Below are 15,130 nucleotides of genomic sequence, written 5' to 3' on the forward strand. Positions count from 1 at the left end.
AATCTGTCCTAGAGTATCTTCCCAGAAATCCTTGAGATGGTGCAGTGAGGGACAGCTTCTGAACAGAGAACATTTTAGAAGTTTAGTGGCATCATCCTTTCAGAAAGTGGAGAGCCAGAAGAGGATTTGTTGCTGGTAACTGCTTCCACTTTGGTTGTTGTGCTGAAATCTTGTTATGGGCTAAACGGATTACTCCGTATATGTGAAGTAAAGTACTGTTAGTCCAGTATTTAACACTGGCCACATCAACATCTGACCTGCCAGCCAGAAAGGCAGAAAAACTCCCTCCTTCTTTGGCTTTGGGCCTAAACGACCGCTCTGCACTTTGACGAGCCCTCCCCATCCCGGAGCGGCGTGTTACGAGCTCTTCTGCCTCTGCCTTCCAGGTAGCACAGCCAAAGCCTTGGTCCCTAAACGTCTTGCTGACCAGCTTCTGAGCGTCTGCTGAATTCACTGCCGATGAGATGAGCACCACCGTTGCTAGCTGGCCAGGAGACAAGCACATCGAGCAGTGATTTCATCTCAGCTACACAGTGCCTGTCCAGCTGTCCACTCACCGTGTCTCAGGGCTGTCTTCCCGCAGACAGACAACCGTTAGCGACCACCCACCAGCAACCATGTCTGCAACCTGGCTGCACAGCGGGTAGAGTCTGCCTCCTTCCTCTGCCTCCCCAGAGAAAAATAACCACATGCACAACGTTGTTCCTTGTCTCAGAGACCAGACTATCTTTAAAACCTCACCTGCATCTCCAGACCATGGCATACAGGCAATCTCTCTTCGGTCACAAGAGTGAAGCCTTTTGTGCAGGAATCACAGCTTTCCCAGGTTTAACCTCAAAATACAGCAAAAGCTGTGCACAAAAGAAGCCACCCCAGATCTCCCCACCTTCTGCTCTACCGACGCAGCTTCGCTGGCCACCATGCCATGGGAGCTTTGCCACAAGAAGCTTGGCTGCATTTTCAGATCTCCCTGGCAGCTGGAAGGATTGCGAGGTCCCACAAGTGGAGGGGAGTAATTCCCAGGCCCCGCGGATTCATAGATGGATTTGCATGCAACAATTGTATTGAAGGCTCTGTGCTTCAACAGCAAGGCTTCCCCTCGGACTAAAACTAGGCTTTAAGAGAAACGAAATAAAAAAGCCAGCTCCTATAAAACTAGTCAGGTTCTGTCCTGTAACTGTAGATACAGGAGCCAATTCTTAAATTAGCTTAGGCTTGCTATAATCAAAGTTCAAACCACCAAGGTTTCAGTTCTAAGGTCTTCTGCATTCTGGAAGAGAATATTAAATATTAAATATTTAATGCTGTCCTTTCTCTCCACATGCTCTCTCTGCTTCCTCAGAAGCCAACGAGAAGATGGTATCCTGCAACCAGGCTTCTCTGACCTTATCCCCAGCAGTTCTCTGGTCTCTGGTCTCCTGCGTCCTGCAAGTGCCACATATCTTTCGCAGCTTGGCAGCCCGACAGCTTAATCCTCTTCTTAACCCTGGGCACTGCACACACTCATTTTAATAGATATCCTAGTAGACATCCTATGTTGCAGACTGACACTCAGCTAACACCATTTAATACAAAGCTACAAGATAAAATATTCTTCTACCCATTACCCTCGGCTTATCTAACATAAAGGCAGAGCAAGAAGGACACAGAACAATAATATTTTTATTTTATCGCTACAGAATAAAAACACTATCTATCTTGCACATATATCTATTACTTTCTCCAAGGACAAGATGGCACAAAAAGGAACCGCAACTGACACATGTCAATCATATCATTTAACATACTCCTGTAAAGTCCTCAGACCTGATGGTAAAAATGCCAGTTTGAAAACTTGTAGAGGAAAATAAATAATCTGAAAAAAATAATTCTTTCTCACCAGCCATGCCCAACACTAACATTCAGCTAAAAATGACCATAGTTCATAAGAACACCACCAAAAAACACTGATAGGAAAGAGAAAGAGAGGCCTCCAGTTACAGAAGTCAGAACACATAATGATGCAGTACTTGTACATCATGTACCACTGTTGGGTTTTTAAAACTGAATATATCATTGTTAACTTACTTCTTGTAATGATCAGCGCTACAAAACAAGCATCATTAATAATCCTAAATTCTTTACCAGGAGGAAGAGAGGCAGGCATCCTTTCTAATCTTGTTTTCTCACAAAGCTTTGTAGACAGAATTATAATCTAAAGCTCTGTCCATATGTGTTGTCATGGTATGGATGTTCACTTTCTTTGACTAAAATTGTTAAATTAAATAAAAATAGCCCAAAGATATTTATTTTGATTTAAAAAAAATTTTTTACCTGATTTTGTTACCCTTCTTCCAAATCAGCTTGAGCTAAACTAGCTTAAACTATTCATATTAAAATAATAACTGGCTATGCAGTTTTGCGCAGCCTTTAAAATTCATACTATAAATTATATCAACGCAATTTTACATGGGAACTCTCTCAAGGCTTGTTAAAATACCCTCTTCCAGCTGCAATTGTGCTGGTTGAAGAGGTTACCTCCCCCAGCCTTCCTCCAACTGGTTGTCGCTGCCCTACACTTGAAGGACCTCCATCCCAGTGTGCCAGCTTAGCTGCTAGGCTAGGAGACTAGCCTAACCTATTTCAGAAAAAAATGGAGCTACTTATTTTTCTAAATCTTGTGTTAATTGCATAATTAGGTACTTGAGAAAACCAATTTATCTTCTTGCAGAAAAACGGAAGAAAGGCACATTTGAACCAAAAGTACATAATAAACTCCAGAAACTTTTCTTTGGTGGGAGTTGCCACATACCTTTCCTGCCTTAATTCCAACTCATCAGAAAAGCAGTACAACAACATATAATGCCTCCAGATTCAGTGCCTCAACTGTACATCCAAAGAAGCCCTACAGGTGATGAAACAATAAAATCAGTGAGCAGAGCTACAGACGACCATATTATAGCAGACCCCCTCTCCTTCAGGGAGCGTGTAACTGGAGCTGTCCTGCTTTAAGGAGTCTGAGGTCCCACCCCAGGTATCAGCAGGGTCACTTGCTTGACTTCTCCCCCAAGCACATCAAAAGTGGCAAGTGACAACGTTAGCAAGACCCATCAGGCTATGGATCCATCAAGAGGCCAGACAGAACAGATCTGCTTGCATTTCAGTCGGGGATGGGCAGTGCACTGGTAATACAGCGGTATCATGACTCTAAACACATGCAGTACCAAACTATACCACAACGACTGCTGATACTGTCATGAGATTGCTCTTCTCGTACCCTGCTGTGCAGGGTCTCTGCCTCCTCCTCAACTGTCATGCAGCAATTCAGGAAATCCCAGGTTAGTAAAGAGGTCCATCGCCAAGTAGACTCGGCAGGGCTAGCAGGAAAATAAGACTGACAAATAGGAGTTTCATAGGGAATATGGTTCCTTATTTTCAGGCATGGATCCACTCCAGCTGCACAAATGGAACACCTATGTTGAGGTGGATGCGCTATGCTTTCCCTTCCACAGGGAGGAAAAAATAGTCCTGTGTATGAAGTGCGATCTGGTGATGAATGAAAGATATGGTTCAGAAGTGCACATCACACCATCGTGCAACATCTGAAAAATGAACACTTACTGGACAGCTAGACTAGGGAGCTAGTTAGCCCTAAAAGTAGCCCAAAGAGAAAGATCTGCAGGGAAGGAACTGGGAGACAGAAATGGAGAAAACAGCCTCGCAGTATGTCAAGATGGGCAACAGAACAAGAGTACCAACTGCTATCGATGCCTCTGCAAGGAACCTGCCTTCTCAAAAAGAAAGCAAAACAGATATTTCAGAGGGAGCTGCAGAAGGGAATTTCAGATTATTTCTTTCCAAATCTACTTCTCTATTCATTACTGTTACAGTCAGTATTGAAGTAGTTAGAAAAATTCTGTGACAAATGTACTATATTTTCTTGCCTATGACTTTTATTTCCTTTCAGCAAGGCCATCAGCTCATATTTTATGCAAGGATTCATGAGAAGCTCAAATCCTGAACAGAAAGCCTGTTTTAAGTATGAGAGGTAGATGGCCAAACAATGTACTGTCTTCCTCAAGTCATAGCAAGAGGCATGGGATTCAGCCTGCAAATTAAGGCGCCTAAATGTGGATGTGTAAGTTCCCATCATAGTTAATGGGGAAGTAGTGGATAAACCAGCGGAGCGCAGCTTGGCTCGCCGTGCAGTAGCCCCACGGGGTAGGACGTAGCTGTCTGAGCATGGGCACCCGTACCAGACTGGGGTGGATGGTAGATGGTACCAGACTGGGGTCAGGCAGGGTGTCCTACCTGACCTCCCATGGCCACGGCAGGGAGAGCGGTGCAGCTCTCCCGTGAGCCCTGTGTCGCCACGGCCAGACCTGTGCAGGTGTCTCGGACACCCCCAGGCACTGCAGACAGAACGAGGCGTCCTGTCAAGGCAACCGAGTCCGGCCTCAGGGCTGGCAGCTGAAGCACCATCTGGACTCCCCTCATCATAACCTGGAAGTTTAGTCACTTACCTTTAGGTGTTTTAGCGGGAAAGCTGAATCCCACCCATGATTTTCTTTTAATATCGGATGAGCTTGTGAAATCAAAGGGCAAGAATTCACTAGGAACAGGGCATGAGGACGCTAAAGGACAGCTGAAGAACAGAGAAGTCCACGTGCTTATCCCAGAGATCCTTTCAGTCTTACAAGCAGGAGAAGGCATTGCGCAGAAAATACTCAAAGGGAATCACTAGCCACATGAAGGGAGCAAAACTCAGAATTTTTGGTTTAGTGAGCAGTGGACCATTCTAGAAGATTTTCTCAGTGAATGACCTGCATTTCACAGAGAGGTGAGATAATGATCTTGGCTGAGAAATAGGTAGAACAATTAGAAAGGCATTAAACTAAGAACACAAGTGAAATGATTCTGAAGAGGGAAATGCAGCACAAATGCACCATGTCAAAAGTAATTAAACCTATTTAATAAAGAATGTGAGGAAGAGTTTTCTTCCTCTTTGTTCACTTCAAAATGCTAGGGGACTGGATAACAAGAAAAAGGATGCAGACCACTTTTACTGGTAATAGGAATTTTGATATAACTGTCATTACTGAAACCTACAGACAATTATACCATTTTAGAATATTAAAAACACCTGATTGTTATTAGAATGAGAAAGTAATGAGTGGGCAATGAGGACTAGAAAAACAGTTTACATTAAAATCCCATCATCTATTACATGTCTACTGATGATTCAGAACAGTATCTTGAATGCATATACATCAGCGTCCTAAGTAACAAGTGAAAAGGTCCTTTGTAAGATTTTGTTACAGACCACTAAAGAAGAAATGCATTAACCTTGTAGTGTTCATCTCCAAGTCATACAAATTAAACCTTGTACTATCATGGCAACTTTAACTTGAAAGAAATGCTGGATGTCCAACACGGCCAGCAATAAAACACCATTTCATTTTCTGAAAAAGGAAAACTGATCACTTTTCTACAGATATTGCTTTGTTCCAATGTAAAAGAATGCTATTTTGTAGCAAAATACTTGACTATTGTCTAGTCAACTAAGGACTACACAGAAAGAGGAAAATTCCAACCAGACATTTCAATCTTTGACACTTCCGAAGGGAATCAACCAAGGAAAATTAGATTAGGAAACTGATTATGGGAAAACAGGGAAATTTAAAATAGAAAGAAAGAAGTAAAAGATGACTGGATGTTCTTGAAAAATAATGTGTGCAACCCAAACTACATTTCCATAAATCAAGAGGAGAACTATTACTTCCTGCTCAGTCCAGTTCAGCAGTGAAGTAAAGACGGCGGTTACAAACAAAGAAAACTGTAATAACAGGACATGATGAAAAAGATAGCGATCGATATAAAGTGAAAATTAGGAAATGAGGGGCAATAACAAGAACTAATGACACAGGAGTAAAGAAATCCATGCTTGGCATGGCAAAGGACTATCAGAGAGGAGTTTTGTCGCTGTTGTGTAAAACACATAAGACAGAAAAGATTTCTTAGCACGAGTACAAGCCAGTCACTAGGCAGATAGTGTATAATTGCTAATAAACACAGACAGCAAAATGACCAATAATTTATTTTTAATCTTGCTGCCTTGGAAATAAAATATTTTCCATTTCATTAACAAATAAAATGGATGATATACAACATCTACTAGACATAATCAATTTATTCAAACTCGGGTAACTCATGCCAAAAATCCTTAACTTCTCCCTGGAGATCTTCCTGGTACAATGATGTTCAGTTTTAATACATTTTGAAGTACTGGAACATTCCAAAAGACTAGAAGAATACCAGTGTTGGGCCAGTGTTCAAAAAGGGGTAGTAGGATGATCCATGAATCCACCAGCCAGAAAAATAATACTCACCCTGGAAAAATGCTGGGAACATTTGTTTGGAATTTAATTGACACAGCATTAAAGAATAGCTGTATCATTAATATCAGGCAATCAGGTTTTACCAAAAATAGGTCTTGCTACTCACTCCTAATTCTTTCCCTTGATAAGTTACAAGTTTGATTGATGCAGATAGCTGTATTGATGTAAGACTCGTGTTCAGCTGAGTCCTACATGACATTACAAACTAGCAGTATAAAATGTCAGTTAAGCGTGTTCTAAATGAATTAAAATCCAGCTAAAGAGTAGGAATCAGTGGTCATTGGGGAATGTGGTCAAACGTGTGGGTACTTCCCATTCTTTGAGGTGTTGGATTTGACTCTACATTTTCATCAATTATCTTGAAATAAACATATTGATCATTTGATGAGATTTGCAGGCGATACAAAGCTGGGAAGATTGCTAAAGACCAGTCAGGAAAGGGCAATCCCAGAACCAGAAGACATTTGGGTCACATTGTAATCCCACAGGATGCATCTTCAGAGGAGCCCAGGGTGAATACTACCTTTTGGGGAAGAGAAGGTGGACTGTCCTGCAGTGCCAGTGGTGGCTGTGCTCTAGGAAGTCACAGCTTTGCAAAGTTCTCCTGTCTCCACAGGTGAAACCTGACCCTCGCCATAAGCGCTGCTGTGGCCAGCAGCCCTGGAAGGAGCAGATTGGTTCCCACTTTGCTGTTTCCATGTTCCAGCTCAAGCTGTGCAGGGAAGTCAAACGGGCACAAAACAACCTTTCCAAAACAAGCAAACAAACCCCCCAAACAAGGCACTTTCTAGTGGTTTAGCTATGATCCAGCTCACACGAGCCAAACAAACCCCAGCAGAAGGCAGAGGACAGGACTGTGATGCAGGAGCAGGAACAGGAGGGGTGAACACCTTGGGCCCCTTCTCTGTGAGGCAGGCAGCACACCCCAATGCTCCCCACAAGGTTGCAGCCTTGCAAGCGCTAATGTGGCCCCGGGATGCTGGACAGCAAGGACCAGAAGGAATAACTGCATCTCTGTTCATGATGAGAGTGGTACTGGGATACGCAGGCTGCCCTGGTACCTGCGTTCTTAAAAACCTTTTAAAAATGGAGTAGTGATACATGAACCACAAAAACGATAGGAAAACTGGAGAAAATACCTTCAGATGAAAAGCTGAAGGAGTTCAGCCTCCCTTTAATTTAGCAAAAGGAAGACTGAATGTTGACTTGATTACCATGTATAAATACCTTCATATGAAGGCATACCAGGTACTAATGTGCTCTTTAATCTTGAAGATAAAGTATAACGAAAGCCGGAAGCTGAAGCATACAAATTTAAATGATATACGAATTTTAAACAGTGTAGATGATTAACCAAATAATGAAGGAAAGGCATGGATTCTCTGTTCCTTGAAGTCTTTGAATCAAGATTGATGACTTTCTGGAAAATATGTTTAAGCTTTGCTTAAAACACACACACACACACACACTTGGACGCCACACAGGGTGACAAGGATCCAGCAATATACAGGAGGTCAAATTAGATGGCATAATAGTCCCATGTGGTCTTAAATTCTAAGATTCCATGAATTCTGAAAGGCAGTTTTATGTCATTCTTTGAAGCACAGGAAACGTTGTAAAGCAAGTAGTAATAAAGTGGTTTTGCACAAGAATTAGGACTCTGAAAGTGAGGTGTCCCAAGACCCATTCTGTTCCAGTGCTCTATTTTCACATCTCATAACATCCCCTGTGATTTTGCCTTCAGTTCTGAACCAGATCCACTTGACTAGTTGGATCCGTTTTTTTCTTCTTCCCCCTCTATATTTGGAAGTCTTTTCAGTACTCAAGAGCCTGCTCCCATAATCATATACTCTTCTGTGAAATAACATCCAGGTTGAAACCATATCAGATCCAAAACTTTCCCAAGACCCTTTCAAGCAACACACTGCACTCCACAATATAATATACTTTGGAAAGCTGAATCAACTTCAGAAGCATGAAGGACTTCCTTTAGAAAGAAAGATCCTACAAAACATTTGTAAGGTCTCAGACAAAAAACAAAACCAACCAGAACTGAGCAGTTTGGCTGTACTCCAGGACAGATAGTGAACACACTCGCATGTATTAACAGTTTATTTTTCATACAAGCAGCAATTTGTCACAATAGTCCAGCAGGCTCAGACACAGCAGCTACACCAGTGAATTAAACAATATAAACATTCCTGGGCACTATTTGAATGGTCCTTGCCAGGGTTTGGCTGAACCACTTTACACTTTCCCAGTTCGGGAGCTGGCACGGGCCAAGGACTGTTCCCAAAAGGCAGTCTGGACACAGCCACCTTATCTGAGAGGACAAGAGAGGTTAACAGTAGGAAAGCCACCATACTGTGCCAGCTGATCTCGGTGCCAAAGAGTGGCCTGCGCACATTCAATTACTAGTGCAGAGGTAGCCAGCATTTCAGAACCGACCTGAAAAAGCATCCAACTCAACCAGAAGCACAGAGCAAATTAATCAGACTGGAGACTGCTCATGGGTTGGAAACGTGCCCATGATTAACACACGCACGAGTCCAACTCGCTACACTAAACACTAATAAACTGCATTATTATAAAACAGAAACAATAGAAGTAGTAACTCGTCTTTCAGAACAGCCCTACGAGGCTCCACAAACACAGGAATGGGGAGAGGTTCTCTCACATTACAAAGTCAGTAAAGAAAAACACACTGGAGTCATTCCCACTTCTTACATCCAGGAGCACACGTACAACTCAACAGCAAGCGTTCTAGAGATCTGGCCTCTTTAGGGTGAATTTTATTCTCATTTAGACTGAAAAATTTTGAGGAACACAGAAGCCAAGATTTCATTTTCCTTTCCCCAAAATATTTCTTAAATCTTCTCACTGCTTCATGAACAGTTCCTCAGGCTGCAATATATATTCATCCAGCTTGCCAATCCCAGAGACAGCCTCATCCTCCCCAGAATCCCAGATCAACAGATGCACAGTCCCACAATTCTTTTATCTTATCCCACATTCCCAGACTATGCACCTTTTCCCCCACACTACCTTCTGCCAAGAACCTTTTGTAATTTCATATCCCAAGGCCTCCAAGACCCAAGAATCATATGAAGACACATTCCTGAGAAATTCAACTTCCTACCCCTCTGTCCCAAACCTTACATTTCAGACAATAACATTTGCTACAGCCCCTCCGAAACAACCATTCCCCCAAAATCCCACTGCATCCCCTAGACACTTTCTCCCCTAACCACGTTCTGTCATCCTCCCCTCTCTGGAGAAGCTAATCTCACCTCCAGTATCCGGATCATGAAAGTTGGGGTCCAGGCCCTTCTCCAGGAGTCTGCAGACCTTCTCCGCATTTAGCATTTGCACGTACTCCATGAACTTCTTCAGATTTGCCTGCAGTCATGACATCCCAGGAAAACACACAATACACAGTGTTAACACCCCCATAAGGGGAAAGGAGCCACGAGAGGAACATGCCCATTCAGGAGACTCAAGGCAACCAGCAAGAACAATGGGACAGCACCCACCAGAAACCAGGGCACATATTTATTCCCAGACCCCTGAACCTATTAGAGGGCATGCTGCAAATCTGCACAGGACATGCTCTTTCCCTCCCACCCCTCAGGGCTGGAGATCGCTGGATCATTTCATGCAAACCGTCAGGGCTGACGGCCACCACCCTTCGCCCCCCAGATGCCCATGGACAACCACCCACCCTCCCTGCTAACGCACATTTTTGGTTCGTGCACAGCTGTGACGCTCATCGTCAGCCATGTAAATTTAACACATTCTTCAGCGAGACGGTGCAGTGCTTGCTATGGAGGGTGGTGTGTCAACTGCCTGCTAAGCAGCAAGCTAATAAAGGTAAAACATACTGCCCAGGGTTTTACACGTCTACTTTGTTTTGTGGCCCAACCTCAGTGTAAAGGGATATAACCTATCTGCCCGTTGGACTTGAAACAATCAGGAAGGAAGACCAAGCTCCTCGAACACTGACTGTTGTTGTACGGGGCAATGAGTGTGGCCGTCATACTGTCTGCTGTGAAACTGTTTTATGGTTGATATAATTTTCTATCTTGGGCCAGAGACTAAATCTGCTCTCCTGAGGGGAATGAATAATCAAAAGTCTCTCTTTTAAGTCTACCAGGTTGTTTCTGGGGATTTCCCCCCCCCCTTTCTTTTTCTCTTTTGGGTAGCTATACATGACAAACATATTATTTTAACAAATTTCACAATAATGAATAGACCTAGAAATTACAACTCTACCCCAGGCAGGCAGCACTTGGATGAACTACAGTGCGAACACACCCATTTCACACATTTCCAATCCAGTTTTTCAGAGCTTCATGCGCAGGCTTATATTTTTTTTTTTCTTTGAGCTCATTTCATCAAACCTTGCAGCAGTCGGCTTAGGGAAGTGGCTCTAGAAAGTGCTTGACACAGCAGAAATACTGCGCAATTAATGGAGGCAGCTCTTCAGGAAAAGCTTTTACCAACCAGTCAAGCTGCCATCACTGGTCGAGGAACCGTTCTAGAACCAATCCATAGTTGGCTGAACACTTCTGAGCAAAGCAGATTTCCCACCCTATGAAAAAGCTCAAGTTTTAACATTTCCCCCTAACTGGACATAGAAAAGTGAACTCTTCCATGAGACAAAATGAATTCCATCAAAGTGGTTCACTTCAAATTTCATTGTAAGATTTTCCAGTTGAAAAATAGGAAAAAAAAAAAATCCAAGAATACCAAACAGGATGCTGAAACATTTCTGAGTCTTCTCAAAGACTTCTTAAAAAACAACAACAAAAAAAATCACATATTATTTTGTGCAATATTTTGATTTTTTTCAAATTTTAATTTTCAAAAGGGAAAAACTTAATAGCACTTTTAGAACCAACTCTACAGAGCAGTCTGCAAATCCCAAAAGTTGGGACCCACAAAGTTCATCTCTGCTGTTTCTCTAGCATGTTGAGGAGACAGTGGTGGGAAATTAGACAGAAAACACTAACAAAATGAGACTTTCTAAGCATGAGACAAATTAGTGTTGGGCTGTGAACCTGATTTAAACCAAATTCATTCTCTGTATGGTTAGTCTACATAACCAAACCCAAAATATAAAGCACTTTTTTCTAAAATCAGCACCGTGGATTGATATCATGAACAAGCCATACCATGTATTCAAAATTATCTAGCCGTTTTAGTGCACTACCCCCTGCAATGTTATGCCATCTCGGCAGGGTTAATTAACTCAGGCAAAGCATTACGGTGATGCAGATCTACTGTGCTTCAGCTAGCGCCAAAAACGCTTGCTCTGAACGTCTGCAGAGTCATACGCAGACCTGGGCAGAGATGTCAATGCTGCAAAAATGCGCAGTCGGAAGCACAAAGCCACAAAGTGCAATTCAGCCACAAAGTTCACCGCTCCTAACGTCCCTAGGGACAGCAGCGCGGCCAGGGAATCGTCGAGAGCAAAGAGGTAAAGCCAGGCATTAGCTGGAGGCGGCTGATGCCGTGGCCTCATCCCCTCGGTGCGGAGGCGCAGTCCTGCTCCCCCTTCCCCACGGCCTCGCTCCTCACCGGATGCGCCCCACCGCGTCCCTTCGACCGCTGCYGGCGGAGAAACCAGCCAGCCGCCGATGGGGCGGCCAAAACAAACCCAGCAGCACGGCAGGACAGCGCCGACGCACTCGCAACGAGGAGTCGCTTGAAGAGCGAAAAAAGGTCAGGTCTCCGGCATCGGGAGGGGGTGGAGATGTTTGCCGGAAGGGTAAGTGATTCTCACAGCATGAACGCTTGCGTTGCGAGCGTGGCGAAAGGGGAACGAGCATCAGTTGCTGCAGGGCACAAACTTTGCCTTTTCCGACGGCAAGACGTTCCCTTGGACCTCACCGTCACGTGTTACCCCTCCCCAAAAATCTCCCCTCGCTCCTTAAGTAACTAAAGCAAAATCCACCTCCCAGTGCCCATTTCAACATCTCTTCAGCTATTTCCATAAATACTGCAACACTCAAAGAAGTCACAGCTGCATACCAGCACCAGCAAGGAGCGGACTTGACAACTCCAGCAGCCACTTCTAGGATGTGACCACAAAAACGTTCCTCTTTCCAAGCACGACTCAGCTGTGCAGAGTTAACCCCGTTCTTCCCACTCGTGTTTGTCCATATGTCCTTTCCCCTCCCCTCTTAACGGCGGCTTATTGGCAGCAAAGCGCCCAAACCTAACTCAGTGAACGATGCTCCACGAATGACCCTGCTGAAGCCACGTGAGTGCCGCATCCAAGGCCATTTTCCCCCCCTGAAGTCTCTCGCCTCCGTCCAAACAGCACAGGATTTCTGGAGGAGCACTGACCTAGCCACCGCAAAGGGCCGGCGTGCCCAGGGCAGGGCAGGGTTGTCCTTCTGCGCTGACCGCCTTCTCCCCGCACACCCTGCTGCTGCAGCGACCGGCTTTCCTGCAACGTGGAATTAATGCCACGGAGCGTTTAGGTGATGTCAGGTGCGTCCAGGTGATGCCAATGGCAGCGTCAGTCCCCATAACAACCGCGTTGGTGGAGACAAACCAACGTCGGCGGACACAGGACGTTTGGGGATGGAAGCCAGCAAGGGAAGCGATCCCGTGCGGCACGGCGTCCTGCCAGGCGCCACCCCACGCGCTGCTGCTCTCCACTCGGCCCGCCGCAGTCCACCCTCTCTCTGCAAGCACCTCCTGCCCACCGCGGCACCTGCTGCAGGGCTCCCCACGGCGCTGCGCATCCCGCTCCCGCTCCCCGACGACGCCTCGCTCCACAGGATGGCAGCACACGCTCGCGGAGGACAACCTCGTCTCCCTCATCACCGCTGCCCTGGGGCCGCTGAGCCAAAATCCTCCCTGGGGCCTCCCGCAACGCAGACGCGTCTTCTGCAGGCTCTCCTCTCCACCCAGCAGCAGCTGGGACCTCAGCTGGCTTCCCGTCCACGTCCCACTAGGATCTCCAATGCTAATCAAAGCACACATGTGCCCACTGACCGACATACAACGCGATACAGAAAACCCTCACTTAGCTGAGCAAACCCCTCCCCGCCAGCTTCCTTCTTTCCCACCCTCTGTCAACGTCCCATCCACCCGGAAAGGCTTTCTCCAAGCACCAGGGCAAAATCCTACTGTAGAGAAGTCTATGGCAAAACTCCGAGTGCCCCCAAAGGCGAACCCTGCACCTCCGCATACGCAACAGTGGTTCGTGACAATTTCACTTTCATGTTGTTATTAAACACGTTTCAGATAGTAATTCAAAGTTCTGCAGTTCCAGGAACACGGCTTACCCAGACCATCAGTGCCCACTAGCAGTGTGCTGGAACGTACTTCTATTATTCGAGGTGCTCAGGAATTTAAAACATAAGTTTTGATACCAGGAAGTTGATGCAGTATGTCAACTTTAACGGAAGCTTTTATATTTAAAAAGGAAACTGAAGAAAAAATGTATGAGTAAAAGGAGTATGCAGAGGCAGGCATCCCTGATTCTGGGATTTGCCTTCTTTCTCTGTAGATGCCTGCTTCTCATCACAGTTCCCACATACCATGCAAGCATTAACGGGCTCACGCATGGAATTTACCTTGGGGGTAATCAATTACTATCTTGACTTTCCAAATGAAGAACAAAGAATAAAGTTCACCTATCCGAGTTTTCACACCAAATCTATAGCAAAGCTTCAAAAATAATTTGTCAAGTCCACAGACTTAACCAGTTAAATTTTACATAGAAGAATGTTCTCTTTCCATCAGTTTATAGCTGCTGCTTTGCACGGCAGTGTGCCCGAGATGTGCAGTTCAGTGCCTGAGTTAGGAGTTCACTGCCATTCACAAACTTAAAAACCAACGGAGAAGGACAAGGTGAAGGCAAAGTGACTTCTGATCATTGCTTGTCCAGTTTTGTTCCTTTGAGTTTGGTCCTAGGCCTCAGTGAACAACCAAAATGCCTAACAAAACCAAGAACAAACAACGAAAAAGACCATTTACCAGAACTGCAATGTTATGACGTTACAGGAATTCCATACCCAGAATTTAGACGACACGACAGCCTTGCTCCACTTCCAAATGAATCTGAAACAAGGCATTGCAAGGAAAGGCACAAAAAAGAAAAAGTCTTTTGTAACCTAGATCATGTCACCGATCAGGTTATAGCATGGACTTACTAAGAGCTGTGCTTGTGCAACTGAAGCAATGAAGCGTGGCAGGAGACAGGAACTAGCAGCCAGGAGCAGGGTCACCTTAAGCCAGCTTCACTGCCAAAAGAAAGAGGGTTTGGACCTGCCTTCTGAGCAACCAAGCAGTCGCTTGAGGGGCTAGAGTAGTTTGACTTCAGGCACAGAGAGCAGTAGTACTTACAAAAGCTTCCCTATGTTTCCCATTATAAAACAGTTTTTGGTTTCTTATCCTTTGCCAATGGAGAAGTGGACAACTAAATCAATTAAGCTGTTTTCCAGAATCAAGTTAGATAAAAATACATTGTTCCAGTCGAGTTAAATATTTCTATGACCACAGAGAGAGCCATTTCTATATGCAAATCCTTGGGAGGCACTCCGCTACTTCCCAAATAGGTATACAGGGCTATACCAACAGTCAGGTCTGGGAAATAACAGAAATGGGATTATGCAAAAGAACATGAAATTGCCAGTTAAGATATCTTAGTCACTACACCCTTCAAACCAATGCATCAAGATCCAGGAACTCTCGCCCTTGAAGGCCCCTCATGCATCTCGCCTTCGCAGGCTAAC

At 44.7% G+C, this 15,130-nt stretch overlaps 1 protein-coding gene across 1 annotated transcript in view; it reads right to left on the reverse strand.

The window, feature by feature from the left end:
• The window catches only part of SHANK3 (SH3 and multiple ankyrin repeat domains 3), a 341,151-nt gene that overhangs the window by 303,259 nt on the left and 22,762 nt on the right, over positions 1–15,130 (reverse strand). The window contains exon 5 of the mRNA XM_026071167.1: positions 9,668–9,776. Within this exon, the coding sequence (XP_025926952.1) occupies positions 9,668–9,776 (109 nt within the window). The remainder of the gene's footprint in view (positions 1–9,667; positions 9,777–15,130) is intronic.

Source organism: Apteryx rowi, unplaced genomic scaffold (assembly GCF_003343035.1).
Source record: "Apteryx rowi isolate R43461 unplaced genomic scaffold, aptRow1 scaffold_322, whole genome shotgun sequence".
Lineage (NCBI taxonomy): Eukaryota > Metazoa > Chordata > Aves > Apterygiformes > Apterygidae > Apteryx > Apteryx rowi.